This window comes from Neovison vison, chromosome 7, assembly GCF_020171115.1.
Source record: "Neovison vison isolate M4711 chromosome 7, ASM_NN_V1, whole genome shotgun sequence".
Lineage (NCBI taxonomy): Eukaryota > Metazoa > Chordata > Mammalia > Carnivora > Mustelidae > Neogale > Neogale vison.
This window is the reverse complement of record NC_058097.1, coordinates 18,490,006-18,504,971: the sequence shown is the minus strand read 5'-3', so window position 1 is coordinate 18,504,971 and position 14,966 is coordinate 18,490,006. Positions and strand designations below refer to the sequence as shown.

The window sequence follows — 14,966 nt, the reverse complement described above, 5'->3', positions numbered from 1 at the left end:
CCTGGGATCATGACCTGAGCTGAAGGCAGACACTTTAGCGACTGAATCACTGGGTGCCCGATGTTTCATTTTGGGGGGGAAAATAGCTGAGTGGAATTGCTGGGTTATATAACAAGTGCGTGTTTAACTTTTTTTTTTTTTTTAAGATTTTATTTATTTATTTGACAGACAGAGACCACAAGTAGGCAGAGAGGCGGGCAGAGAGTGAGAGAGAAGCAGGCTCCCTGCTGAGCAGAGCCTGATGTGGGGCTCCATCTCAGGACCCTGGGATCATGACCTGAGCCGAAGGCAGAGGCTTTAACCCACTGAGCCACCTAGGCGCCCCGCATGTTTAACTTTTAAAGAAAATGCCAAGCTGCCTTCCAAAGTGACATGTTTATGCCCCCACCAGCCATCTAATTAATTGCTCCCTAGCCTTGTGCACACTCGGTCTTACCCGTCTTCCACCGTTGATTAATTGTAGCGGGTGTGTAGTGGTATCTTAGTGTGCTTGTTCCCTGTTTCAGTGTCTTCCTCTGTCTCTGTCCTTGTCTCTGTCTCTCTCGCCTCCTGGCTCCTGCTCTGCTGCATGTACCAATGGATCAAGGTGCAGGGAGAGGGATGGGCCCCACCTGAGAGGCTGCCAAAGACAGTCCAGGGAGGTGCACTGGTTATTTTTCATGGAGGGAAGTTTGACCCTGGGCCTCTCCAGCTCTGAATGCCACTTGGAACCCCAGGAGAGAATCTGGAATGTCTAGGCATGACCCTCACCCAGCTCCTCACTGAGCCAGCACTTCTGTTTGAATCAGTAAATATTTGCCAGAGCCTCACACTCCCACACATCCCCCACATGCCGACTCCCGGCCAGCCACGCTCCCAACACTAAGGCCTAGAGGGAAGTCCTGCCTTTACTTGGGCTAGAGGCTGTCCCAGAGAGACAGACCCCATGACAGACCTCCCGGCCTGTGGCAAGAACAGGCTCAGGTTCCGTGTCTTGTGTTTTCACACATGTAATCTCAGACCCTGTGAGGTGCTTCCGAGGATCGTCACTGTTTCACAGATGACAAAACCAGACCCAGGGCTCTGGGTAAAAAGTGGCACAGCTAGTGCTCGGCAGGGCCCCGATTTGAATGCAGGAGTTCTGGCCCTTCAACTACACCATCCCGGGATTCGGAGTAGGATTTGAGTTGTGAATAAGAAGCTTCCAGCTCCTCTTACTCCATTCTCTCTGCAGACCTCAGAACCTCCTGCCAAGAGTCCGGGGGCCCCTTGAGGCCAGTGCCCGGCTTCTTCCCTGTTACTTGAGGAGCCTCAAGAGAGGGGGGCTGACAGGAGAAAATCACGCCCCAAATACACCCTGGGCATCCTTGGACCTGGAGCCCCATGGCAGGGCCACCTAGGTCCAAGGCCCTGAGGCTTTACAAGAGTATCAGTACAGCCAAGAGAAATGAAAACCTTGGAACTCAGAGAAACTGGTACACCGCTGTCTCCGGCAGCATTACTCAGAATAGTCAAAAGGTACAAACCACCCAAATGCCCATCCTTGAATGAACGGAAAAACAAACTGTGATAGAGCCATACAGTGAAATATTACTATTTAGCCAAAATTGGACAGAAGTACTGATACGTGCCATAATTTGAGTGAACTTCAGAAATATCACACTAAGTGAAGGAACCTGGACACAAAGGGCCACCTATTACATGGTTATTATGGGCTAGATCCTGGATAGGGAAATCCAGGGCAGCAGCAAGCAGATGAATGGTTATCAGGTTATCAGGAGATAGGGGAGCGTGTAGCAATAGGAGTGATTATTGAACAGGTATGGGATATTTTGCAGAAGTAATGAAAGAGTTTTGTAACTAGAAAGATGTGGTATTTGCACAAAATTGATAATACACGAAGTGCCACTGAGTTATATGCTTTAAAATGGTTAATTGTATATTACATAAATTTAACCTCAATTTAAAACAAAACAAAACAAAACAAATAATACCACCTTCAATTCCCTGTATCCAACATCGGGGGCTCAGGCACCCCCTTGACTAGTAGGACTGGACACTAGCCCCTGCCCCAAGCCATGGGCCCCCTTGGAACTGCAGCACAGTCCCTGGCCACCATTCCCTTGGATGGGTGCTGTGTGTCTCTTGCAGTGAGCACACAGGACCTGGTGGAGTTCACTGGGTCAGGACAGCTGGAATTTGAACCCAGGGCTTCGGAGCTCCAAAGCTCAGGCTCTTTCCCTTCCCCCTTGCCCGCCCGCCACCCCCCCACCCCACCCCCCCACCCTCGCCTCTGGGGAAATATCACAACATCCACCCCCCTGCAGTGGATCTCTGAACCCTCCCTCCCCAACTTGGGTAGAGGTACTGTGTCCTAGGGCTGGCCACCACCCAGATGGGGAGGTCCACTGAGGTTTTTATAACATAACCCTTCAGAGATTGGTTGTGCCAAAGGGTGGGGCCTTACCATACCTTCCACTACTTCTGCTCCTAGTTAGTTGTGAGGAGCATGGGGACAGTGGTACAGAGTGGGTCCAGGGTCCTACCCTGGGTGGCCTGGCTGCTCCTGGTGTTCCCTGTCACAGCCACTGGTAAGATATGCAGGCAGAGCCTACCCAGGTGGGAGCTTCGGGGTTGCTGGGAGGACTTGGGTGGAGGGGACAAGAGGGAGGTGGGGACGGGGAGGGGTGGGCAGCCTGCTCACTCGGGGAAGAAGCCCTCAGTTCTGAGAAATGGCAGGGGTTGTACGCACCATCTCTGGGCAGAGCCGCTGCCCTTGCAGTCGTGTGTGATCTCCAGAGCAAGCCTCCAGAGGACATGTTCTTCCTTATGTTTTCAGGGCACCCAGGATTTGATTAATCAGCAAGACACAGCCGTAGGAATGAAGGTCAGGAAAGATTTCCCCACAGCTCTAGAAACAAGCAGTGTGCAGGGAAGCACCGGGTCAGTCAAGAGGCAAAAGAGGGGGGGGCACCTGGGTGGCTCAGTGGGTTGAGCCGCTGCCTTTGGCTCAGGTCATGATCTCAGGGTCCTGGGATCGAGTCCCACATCGGGCTCTCTGCTCAGCAGGGAGCCTGCTTCCTCCTCTCTCTCTGCCTGCCTCTCTGCCTACTTGTGACCTCTCTCTGTCAAATAAATAAAATCTTAAAAAAAAAAAAAAAAGAGGCAGAAGAGGGGAAGGGAAAACGTGGGCAAGAGCCTTTATTGTTTGCAGAAGGAAACAGCCAGATGGCTAAGCAGCTTCTGGAGAGGCTAATTCAAATATTCTCGGTAGGCTCTGGGGCAGGGGCTGTCCTTCCTTATCCGGTATCTGGCCCTGGTGTGATTAGGGCAGGGGTTATTGATGGGAAATCTGAGAAGCCCAGGGTGGCTGGGGACTCAGGCTCTGGATTGGTTGGTTTGCATCTGAAAGACACCTTTCCAGGAGTTGTTTATTAGCTCTAAGAACTGGTCAGCCCTGGAACGTGCACAGTGCCTCCAGAGTCTGCAGGGCATCAAAATAAAGAAAACAAAATGATGTGGTTATTACACTTAATTTAGCAGATGAGAAATCTGAGGGTGAACGGCTAGCCTGATGGCCCAAAGCCCCATGGCAGGTCTGTGGGTCCCAGGACAGCCTAGTTCGCCCTCCGGGGATTCCTTGGCCTAGAGGAGATTGGCAGACCTTCAAGGGGGGAGGAGAAAGTGGGGGGTCATCCTAAGGCCCATCTCCCAGGCTTGCTGGGAAGGCCAGTCACAGCTCTGGGTGCTAAGTGCTCAGAACACATTCACGGTGAGCCCATTCACCTCCCTCCCACCACCACCTGTGGAGGCTGCAAACTCATTCACTGGCCCTCTGTCCTGCCCACAGGGCCCGAGGTCACACAGCCTGAAGTGGACACCACCCTGGGCCGCGTGCGAGGCCGGCAGGTGGCCGTGAAGGGCACAGACCGCCTGGTGAATGTCTTCCTGGGCATCCCGTTCGCCCAGGCACCGCTGGGGCCCGGCCGGTTCTCAGCCCCACGCCCGGCACAGCCCTGGCAGGGTGTGCGGGACGCCAGCACTGCCCCTGCCATGTGAGTAGCCCCTTGCAGGTGGACAAGCTGGTGGGTGGCAGGGGTCTAGATGTTGGGGCTGGTGGGCTGACGCCCTGGCCCTCGGGCTCATCCCTGGCTGCAGGTGCCTGCAAGATCTGGAGAGAGCAGAAAATGCCAGATTTGTGTTGAATGGAAAGCACCGGCTCTTCCCTGTTTCAGAGGACTGCCTCATCCTCAACATCTACAGCCCAGCTGAGGCCACCGCAGGGGCCGGCCGGCCGGTGTGCAGCCCTTAGGGCCCTGTCTGCACCTGCAGCTCCGCCTGGCCTGTCCTCTCCCCAGCCCTGTTCTCATACTGCCACAGGGGTCCCAAGAACACCCTGGGTTGATGGGAGGGCAGCTGCTGTCTGTCCTAGGAGCTGGGGGTCACTGCCCCATGGTCTCTCTGCAGGTCATGGTGTGGTTCCATGGAGGCTCTCTGGTAGCTGGCGCTGCCACCTCCCATGACGGGTCAGCCCTAGCTGCCTACGGAGATGTGGTAGTGGTCACTGTCCAGTACCGTCTGGGCTTCCTCGGCTTCCTCAGGTGAGGTGGCCAACCCCGGGGAGCGCCTTGCTGGCACTGGGCAGAGGCCAGCTTGGGAGGCCCGTCAGAGAACTGGGATGGGGTGCAGAACTTGAATGCAGATTTCTCATGCAAGTGGGGTGGCTGGAGACCAAGGGTTCCTCCCCCATGCCCAGAGTTATACAGAGAACTTGGTCCTTTGGACAGGAAGTGTGGACTCCTGACCTGGCACCAGGATCCCAGCAAGGGATGGGGGCAAGGAGGACTGAGCTCTGGCAGGCTGCCCAGTTGGGCACACCCACACCACAGGCAGGGCAGGGGGCTCCTGAGCCTGCCTCCTACCCAGGCCAGACTTGGGGCAAGGGGAGGGTCTGCCGTCCTGGGGGGTTGGTTAAAGGCTGACGACAAGCCAGCCAGCCTACCTTAATGACTGCTCCCAACCCCCGGCTCCCTAGCACTGGGGATGAGCATGCACCTGGCAACTGGGGCTTCCTAGATGTCGTGGCTGCTCTGCAGTGGGTGCGGGGGAACATCTCCCCCTTTGGAGGTGACCCCAACTCTGTCACCATCTCAGGCACCTCTGCTGGCTCCTGCATCGTCTCTGCCCTGGTGAGTCTCCACAGGGGGCCAGCAGCCATATCTCCCGTGGCCCCAGACCTCCCAGGGTCTCTGCCCACCCCTGACAGCCCCCATGTCCTCCACACGGCACCCAGGTCCTGTCCCCGCTGGCCGCAGGACTGTTCCACAGAGCCATCGCACAAAGTGGAGTCATCACCACCCCAAATTTACTGGATTCTAACCCAAGGGTCCTGGCTCAGGTCTGCATTTCTTTCATTCTCTCTCACCCAACATGGGCCAGCCCCAACCTGCCCTGTGCTTGTCCTGAAGTTCCAGAGGGTGTCACTGGTAGGGAGATCCCTACCTCTGTTGGCGGAGAGGGACCCACGGGGATGAACGAAGCACAATGTCCATGGAGGCTCAGAAAATCACCAGTGCCTCCCTTCCCGCTGACACCCCCCCCAGCCCGGCACCCCTGTTGTCCCCTCCCTGCCACACTAGCCCTGCTGGAATCCCTCCTCTCTGAACCCTGTCTCATTTCCTTACTCACTCTGCACAGCATGACTGAGCCCACTAGCTCTGAGAATAGAGTTAACTAGATAATGATACTGTTCTCAGAGGGGTAAGGGGACTCGGCTACCCACACAGATAATGACAGTGTGATGCAATGGGAGACACACGGTGTGCCTGGGGACCACCCAAGCTGGTGGGCAAGGAAGCCTTGGGTTCCTTGGGTTGGTGGCAGGTCTCTGGCCAGTCCCGAGGCCCCATCTCTGACATCACTGCCCGTCTTTCCTACTGATACACCCTTTGTGTACAGAGAGGCAGAGGTCTGGAAGGTGAGGGTTGATGGGGGAGGGAGAGGCAAAGCTCTTGTCTGTCCCCAAGGGCTTCGCAGACTCCCTGGGCTGCCGCTCCTCCTCCTCGGCTGAAATGTTGCAGTGCCTCCGGCAGATGCCAAAGGAAGAGCAGATCCTTAACATAAAGATGGTATGCCTACCTCTCAGGGGGCGGTGGCAAGCAATGGGACAGAGGGGTCTGTCCAGCTCTTGTGGGAGCCGAGAAACTGTCATCAGTCTGGGGTGAGGCTCAGGGCAGCTTCCCCTGATGGGAAGGCTCCCCTGGCTGTGGAGGGCCCAGCCAGGTCTGGGAGCATGAATGGAGGGCCACCTCTTCTAGAAAAGAGGTCTGCTTGGAAGCATCCTTTGCTTGGGCTCCCTATTCCTCCTGGTCCTCCAACCCTGGTGACCTCTATCTCCTCTAAGGCTCAGCCACCCAGGCATGCAGCCGGATGAGCCCCAGATGCCATCTTTTTAGGGCATGGGCCTGATTGGGAAGACCTGTGCCTTGCTTTCTCCTGCAGAACATGACAGCGTTCTACACCATTGATGGAACCTTCTTTCCCAAGAGGCCCATGGAACTCTTGAGGGAAAGACACTTCCACTCTGTGCCCTTCCTCGTGGGGTTCAACAATCATGAGTTTGGCTGGCTCATCCCCAGGGTGAGTGTCATTTGGCTCTTGTGCTTTCAAGTCCCTGCCCCAGCCAGTCCTCTGCTGCCCCAACACCATCACCGCAGCCTGTGAGCTGACACTCCCATTTGATAGGTGAGAAAGGAAAGCTCAGGGAGGTTTATGGTACTTGCTTAAGATTACCCAGATTAATTTTCCAAAAGCAAATGCTTGGGGACCAGGCTCTTGCACAAAGTAGCCTTCTGGGCAGCACTGATTCGCAGCATATTCTTGCCTTGGTGTCTGGTTTATATATCAAACTCTATGAGACTGGTTAGTATGTCTCTGTGCCTGGGAGTCTGATTACCTGAGACTTTCAGGTTCCAGATAACAATAAACAAGTGGGGGACATCATGGCCCAAGTGCCTTCCAGTCCCTTCCAGGTGAACAGAACTCCCCACACAAAGTGTTAACATGATGCTTTCCTTCTGTGCTTCTTTCCTATCATTCTCTTTCTTCTACCCATCTTTACATTGATGGACTTTAATGACTGCAAAACTTACAAAGGGAGGGTCTCATCGTAACATTCCTTAATTTCCAAACTTGGGCACTTTTTAGTTTTTATGACCAAAGCGAATAAAGCAGTGAACATCTGCATGTCCGTAGCTTTTGTCCTTTGATTTCTTCCTTTGGAATTCCTCTTCAGGAAGGACATTTGGGTGTTTGGTGGATGACAGGCTCATGCAATCTTGACACTCAAGGACAAAACTTATAGAAGTTTCCAGGTCAGGTGTGTGTGTGTGTAATGGCAGACGAGTGTTTGGGGGAAACAGTGCCCTGGACCCTGGCAGGCAGCCTTGGCCCCACACTGTCAACTTAGAGCCATGAATTGAATGGTGAGAAAGAGCCAAGCCCGCTGGCTCCCAAGGCTCCAGGCAAGCCTCCCTGGTACAGAACCCTGTGCCTGGGACTTTGCAGCCACAGATGCTTCTCAGGAATTGGGTGGCTCAGGGCACTGCTCACCTTCTCACTGGGGCAGGCATTCTCTTCACTCTCCTTGTTATCCCTCTGGGCACAACTGTATATTTCTCAGCCAACTGGATGTTTACTGGATGTCCATGGTGGAAACTTTAGCCATGGAAAGTAATCGAGACCCTTTATGGAGCCCTCACCATCTCTTAGGCATGGCTACTGGCACAGCACTTGGCGAAGTTGCTACACCAGTTTCAACTGCGGCCGGCAACTTGAGTCCCCAGGTTTTGTTGCAACTTTACCAGCATTTGCAGACTATAATTTTAAAAATATAAACTTTATTGTTTATTTCCATACCATAGAATTTACCCTTTTAAAAAGTATATAATTCAGTGGGCTTTGTATATCCACAAAATTGTGCCACCATCACCACTATCTTATTCCAGAACCTTTACATCACCCTAAAATGCAGCCCATACCTGCTGGCTGTCACTTCCCACCCCACCTCCCCCAGCCCCTGGCAACCACTAATGTACTTTTTGTCAAATCTGTGGATCTGCCTATTTTAGACATTTCCAGCAATCTCTACACAGGAAGTGGGGCTCAGACTCACAGACCCTAGATCAAGAGTCACGTGCTCCACCAACTGAGCCAGCCAGGTGCCCCCTAGACATTTCAAATAAATAGAATTCTACAATATGTGGGGTTTTTGGTCTGACCTTTTTCATCTAATAGGCTGTTTCCAAGTTCTTCCATGTCGTAGCATGTATCAGCACTTCCTCCTTTTTTACAACTGATCGGTGTCTAGTATGGATATAGTGCGATTTGTTTAGCCATTCATCAGTTCATAGGCATATGAACTGATGGTTTCATAGGTGGTTTCCACCCTTTTGGCTATTATGGGTAATCCTACCCTGAACATTAATGTACCTGTATATGTTTTAATTTCTCTTGGTTATTTACCTAGGAGGGGAACTTCTGGGTCCTAGAGGAACTCTGTTCAATTCTTTGAGGACCTGTCTGTTTTCCAAAGTGGCTGCTCCGTTTCCCATTCCAATACTCATTAGCTCTCATTATAGTCATCCTACTGGGGTGAAGTGGTATCTCATGGTGTTTTTGATTTGCATTTCCCAGATTACTTAGGATGTTGAGCATCTTTTTATGTGATAATTGGCCATTTTTATATCTTTTTTGGAGAAATGTCTTTTAAAATCTTTTGCCCATTTAAAAACTGCATGGCCTTTTTATTGTTGAGCCAAAGAGTTTTCCATGTATTCTAGATACAAGTCCCTTATCAGATATATGATTTGCAAATCTAGTTTTCCCATTCCATGGGTTGTCTTTTCACTTTGTTATGGTATCATTTACAACACAAAAAACTTTCATTTCGGTGACATCTGATTTATTTTCTTTTGTGCTTGTGCTTTTGGAGTAATATCTAGAAGTGATTGCTTAATCCAAAGTCATTGAGATTTACCTCTATGTTTTTCTCAAAGAATTTTATAGTCTTAGCTCTTATATTTAGGTCTGTGATTCATCTGAAGTTAATTCTGTATATGGTTTAAGTTAGGGATTCTTCTGCTTGAAGTTATCCAACTGTTCCTGAATCATTTGTTTAGAAAAACTTTTCTTTCCTTATTGAAATGTCTTGGTGCCCTTACTGAAAATCATTGATCATAAATGTAAAGGCTTACTTCTGGACTCTCAATTCTATTTCATTAATTTATATGTCTATCCTTATGCCAATACCACACTATCCTGATTACTACAGTTTTGTACTAAGTTTTGAAATGGGGAAGTGTGAGCCCTCCAACTTTCTTCTTCTTTTTCCAGATGCCTGCATTACTTTGCTAGAGTTACAACAGAGGACTACAATGTGGGGCAGGGTGGGGCACTTAAAGAACAGAAATTAATTGTCTCACAATTTGAGAGGCTAGAAGTCTGAAATCAAGGCGTTAGCAGGATTGGTTCCTCCAGAGTACTGTAAGAGAATCCATGCCTCTTCACTAGTTTCTGGTAGCTTCAGGCATCCCTAGCTCTTCGCTTATGGATGGCATTCTCCCTCTGTCTTCACATAGTCCTCCCTTTGTACCATCCATCTCTGTGTCTGAATTGCCCCTTTTTACGAGGACACTAGTCATATTGGACTAGGACCCAGCCTAACGATTACCTTTGTAATCATCTTGACTACCTCTCTAAAGTCCCCATCTCTAAATAAGGTGTGCAATACTGCACATATCTCTTTGTGGAGACCCAAATCAGTCCCTAACAATTGTTCTGGTTATTCTGGGTCGCTTGCATTTCCATATGAATTCTGACCAGCTTGTCGAGTTCTGCCCCCCCCCAAAAAAATGGCTGAGATTTTGATAGGGATCATGCTGAATCTATAGTTAAGTTTAGGAAGCATTGCCATCGTAACAAGATGATGTCTTCCAACCCATGAACATAGGCTGTCTTCCCATTTACATAGGTCCTCTTCAATTTCCCTCAATTATATTTTTGAGTTTTTAACATACAGGTCTTGCACTTTATTTTTTTTTAAAGATTTTTTATTTATTTATTTGACAGAGAGAGATCACAAGCAGGCAGAGAGGCAGGCAGAGAGAGAGGAAGGGAAGCAGGCTCCCTGCTGAGCAGAGAGCCTGATGCGGGGCTCGATCCCAGGACCCTGGGATCATGACCTGAGCCGAAGGCAGAAGCTTAACCCACTGAGCCACCCAGGCACCCTGGTCTTGCACTTTATTAATGAAGTGGATTTCCAAGTATTTTATTTTTGATGGTATCGTAAATGAAATAGTTTTCTATATATCATCTTCAGATTGTTCATTGCTGGTGTGTAGAAACACAACTGATTTGTCTGTTGTTTTTTTTTTTGTTTTTTAAAGATTTTATTTATTTATTTGACAGAGAGAGATCACAAGCAGGCAGAGAGGCAGGCAGAGAGAGAGGAGGAAGCAGGCTCCCTGCTGAGCAGAGAGCCCGATGCAGGCCTCAATCCCAGGACCCTGAGATCATGCCCTGAGCCGAAGGCAGCGGCTTAACCCACTGAGCCACCCAGGCGCCCTGTCTGTTGTTCTTGTAGACCATCATTTTTAAGACATTTGCACCTTTAGCTACTGTGGCCTTTAGTTTGGTCTTTTACTTTTTAGTGCAATTAATATCCCCTTTTGGGTATACAGTCTTTGTGTTTACTCATCTGTGGGTTTTCTGTTCCTATTTTCACAAAGATTAGCGAAGAGCCTTGTAGCCATGAAACTAACTTCAATAATTAATGTTTCCGTAGTGTTTACTGTATGTCAGTGTCCTTATATTTGCAACCTCGGTGTTCATAATCCTATGAGGCAGGTTATTGTCATTTCTTTTTCACAGATTAAGAAACCGAGACAGGGGCGCCTGGGTGGCTCAGTGGGTTAAAGCCTCTGCTTTCAGCTCATGTCATGATCCCAAGGTCCTGGGATCGAGCCCCACATCGGGCTCTCTGCTCAGCAGGGAGCCTGCTTCCTCCTCTGTCTCTGCCTGCCTCTCTGCCTACTTGTGATCTCTGTCTGTCAAATAAATAAATAAAATCTTTTTTTTTTTTAAGATTTTATTTATTTATTTCACAGAGAGAGATCACAAGTAGGCAGAGAGGCAGGCAGAGAGAGAGAGAGAGAGGGAAGCAGGCTCCCTGCTGAGCAGAGAGCCCGATGCGGGACTCGATCCAAGGACCCTGAGATCATGACCTGAGCCGAAGGCAGCGGCTTAACCCACTGAGCCACCCAGGTGCCCCAATAAATAAAATCTTTAAAAAAAAAAAAAAGAAACTGAGACAGAGAGCTTAAGTAATAGACCTAGGTCACGCACCTAGAAAGTAGCAGAGCTGGGATTTGAACCCAGAGACGATGCTTTTAAAACTGTAACATATAAAGACAACATTTCACTTTAAAGACAGCATTTTAACTTCCCCTGTGGGCCCTCATACGACACCTGGTCAGACTTGGCTCTGTTCACAGGGTCGTGAACACCTGTCTGCTCCTGGTTGTGAGTGGAGGGTGGGCAGTGGTAAGACTGTGATGAGAGGACCCTGATGTCCCCACAGGGCTGGGGTTTCCTGGATAAGATGGAACAGTTGAGCAAAGAAGAAATATTGGCCCTACTGAGACCCTACTTGGCCGATTTGGTGAGTCAAAAGGGAGAAAGAGGTATCCTATCCAGAATAGTTGGGCACCCTCCTCTTCCTCCTACCCTCCATCCCCTACAGCTACTCCCACACTGCCAAACCCTTTGGTTCAGCTGCTGAATTTTAGTTCCACCTAGAAATCCCCTTGGACATGAGTCAATGTGGTTCTCAAAGAAAGATGATCATCATCAACATCCTCATAGACTACCCCCTAATGAGCCCATACTGTGTGCCAGAGACTGTCCTGTGCTGAGCCCTAGGACACGCATTCATCTCCTTCGGTCCTCATTATAACCCTGTGAAATAGAAATTTTCATTATTCCCATTTTGCAGAAGAGGAAACTGAGGCTCCAGGTCTCAAAAAAAGTAAAGGGCAGAGTCAGAGCTTCTGCCAGCTCTGTCTGATCCCAGAGCTTCTGCTGTTAAGACCATTCTGTCAGATGTGGAGCCACTTGGACCTGAAGTCCAGTCACAACCCTGGCTACTTGTCCACAGTTAGCCTTTGAGCCCATTTCTTCATCTGTAAACGAGGATAAACTTCCCACCTAAGGAAACTGGATGCTGTATTTGAAAAGTCTGCCAGGAAACTAGTATTCAGAAGGTGCTCAATCTATGCATATTTCCCTCCCTTCTTCGGAACCCTCAGAGTCCTCCCCATTCATATCACCTCATCCCTGTTCTCTGGAGCTCTGGGGGAGCCCCCATGATTTGTTCTTTCACTAACTTCCTGGTTAAGTTCAGTCAGGCAGTCCCTGAACACCAGAACCCTTAGCCAGGAACTTCACATGAGCTGCCAGGCAGCTCTGCCAAGCAGGTTACGACTTTCAACCTATTGGAGATCACACAGCCAAGATGGCACTTTGGCTCCAGATCTGACCTGATTCTGCCTAGACACTATCTAGAACCCCCAAGGGAGGCAGGGGCGCCCAGCACATGAGTCCTGGGATATGAAAGAGGCCATGCTGGAGGGTTTGGAGCTTCTTGGGAGGGTCTGCTGGGGCCGTGGGACCAGAGCAAGCCTGAGCTTGGACTTCTGTCCTAGGGTGTGCCCCCTGAGGTGATACCCAACATTATAGACGAATACCTAGGCAACATTTCCGACGCAGAAGCCAAACGCAATGCTTTCCAGGAGTTTCTAGCTGACATGATCATCATCTTACCTGCCATGAATTTCTCTAGAAGCCTCCAAGGTGAGCCTATCCTGTTCACCTGCCACACCCTTCCCATTTTGGTCCAGGAGCTGGGTTATCACAGGCTACATGGCCCACACCCTGCTGCTGCCCCCATACCCCGCTTCCTCCCCAGGACACAGACATGATTCTGGCAGGTCACTCTGCAGGCCAGTAAACCAAGGCTCAGAGAGGTGCTGTGACTCGTCAAAGGTCACCCAGCAGGGCTCATCACCAACTCTCAGGGATTCACCTGATTCATGAGTGAATTTTCCCCACATTCAGCCCTTCTCCTGGGAGAGAAGTCTTGCTTCCTCCAAGCCTGGTGGCTAGTCCCTGACACAGCACTAGAACAGCTCCTAGCTCTTATCTTCGTGACCTTGAGCAAGACACCTGGCGCCTCTGTGCCTTAGCTTCCTCATCGGTAAAACGGCGACAGTAACAGTCTAATTGGTATGTTGCCAGGAGGGTGAAATGAATGACGACAACAGAAAGCGCATGGCGTGGTGAGTGACAACCAGCAAGTACTCAGCACGTGCTTAGTGAAGTTGTCACCATTAGAACCATTACCGGATTGGTGTTTCTACGAGCCAGGCCTGCCAAAGGCAGGACCCCATCGGGTTGAGGGTACCTAACCCTGAGGCAGCCCTCTCTCCACAGATTCTGGAGTCCCCATCTTTTTCTATGAGTTCCAGCATCGACCCAGTTCTTTCGCGAAGATCAAGCCAGAGTGGGTGAGGGCTGACCATGGGGCTGAGCTAGCCTTCATGTTCGGGGGTCCTTTCCTCATGGACGAGAGCTCCCTGCTGGGTGAGGACACAGAGACGGGAGATCCTTGGGCTACAGGCTCCAACGGGCTAGGCTGGGGCTTGTAGGCACACACGTCTCCAGTCCGCACTGGGGACCCTTGGGTCCTCTCCAGGACCCACCTGACCCTGATCCTGGTCTGTTCCTCCCATAGCCTTTCCAGAAGCTACAGAGGAGGAGCAGCAGCTGAGCCTCACCATGATGGCTCAGTGGACCCAGTTTGCCAGGACAGGGTGAGTGATGGGCAGGCACACCTGACTTTGGGCCTAGATGACTCGCATCTTCCCCCAGTGGATAGTGTGGGAGGCCTTAGCCTTCATTCATTCCTCTCTCCCAGGGACCCTAATGGTGAGGGGCTGCCTCTGTGGCCCTCCTACAACAAGCTGGGGCAATACCTGGAAATCAGCCCGACACCACGAGTTGGCCACAAGCTGAGAGAAGCCCGAATGCATTTCTGGACGGAGACACTTCCTGCCAAGATCCAGCAGTGGCAGCAGACACAGAAGGGCAGGAAGGCCCTGGGGGAGCTCTGAGGGGTGGCACAGTCCCAGCAACGCAGCTTCTTCCTCCTTCTACTAAGAAACTTTAGCTTAAACCAAGCTGATGTCCAGACATGTCCCTGAAAGAATCAGCCCCTCCACGACTAGCATTGTGCTCTGTTGAAATGTCACCTGCTGCCTTCTGCAAGGGCCTTTGTACAGACTCTTCCATCTTCCTGAAGTGCCTTTCCCCCTTACTTCATGGTTAGTCACAGCTTATTCTTCAAGCCGGGGATCCCCCTCCTCCAAGAAGCTTTCCCTGCCTTCTTTGGACCTAAGTCTGTGTCCATTACAGTATAGTCCACCCCAGATAGCACTGTCTGTGTCTCTTTCACTTCTATGGGGATGGCAGTCAGCCTGACCCTGCTCTGTGTCTCCCACACAAGGGACAGGCAGGACCTGGAATCAGGGATGTTTGATGAACGAGTAAAAGAGAGTATGAGAATGGCGGCTGCTGGATGTGAAACCAGGCTCTTCAGCCACCGAAGCTATGCTCAGGGGCGCCTGGGTGGCTCAGTGGGTTAAGCCTCTGCCTTCGGCTCAGGTCATGATCTCAGGGTCCTGGGATCGAGCCCCGCATTGGGCTCTCTGCTCAGCAGGGAGCCTGCTTCCTCTTCTCTCTCTGCCTCCCTCTCTGCCTACTTGTGATCTCTCTCTCTGTGTGTCAAATAAATAAATAAAATCTTAAAAAAAAAAAAAAAAAAGCTATGCTCAGTCCTGCACAGATATCCTCCTTGGCCAGGAGGGTGGATG

General features: G+C 50.8%; 1 protein-coding gene across 1 annotated transcript; it reads left to right on the top strand.

Moving 5' to 3' along the window:
• The first annotated feature begins 2,419 nt into the window (after nt 1-2,419).
• On the top strand, nt 2,420-14,661 carry CES3 (carboxylesterase 3). The gene is made up of 13 exons (XM_044255999.1): nt 2,420-2,570; nt 3,830-4,034; nt 4,138-4,276; nt 4,447-4,580; nt 5,015-5,168; nt 5,273-5,377; nt 6,006-6,107; nt 6,481-6,618; nt 11,618-11,698; nt 12,741-12,888; nt 13,528-13,677; nt 13,829-13,907; nt 14,012-14,661. Exons 1-13 carry the CDS (start codon nt 2,489-2,491, stop codon nt 14,205-14,207), a joined length of 1,713 nt encoding a protein of 570 aa, XP_044111934.1. The 5' UTR covers nt 2,420-2,488; the 3' UTR covers nt 14,208-14,661.
• Nucleotides 14,662-14,966: the final 305 nt, after the last annotated feature.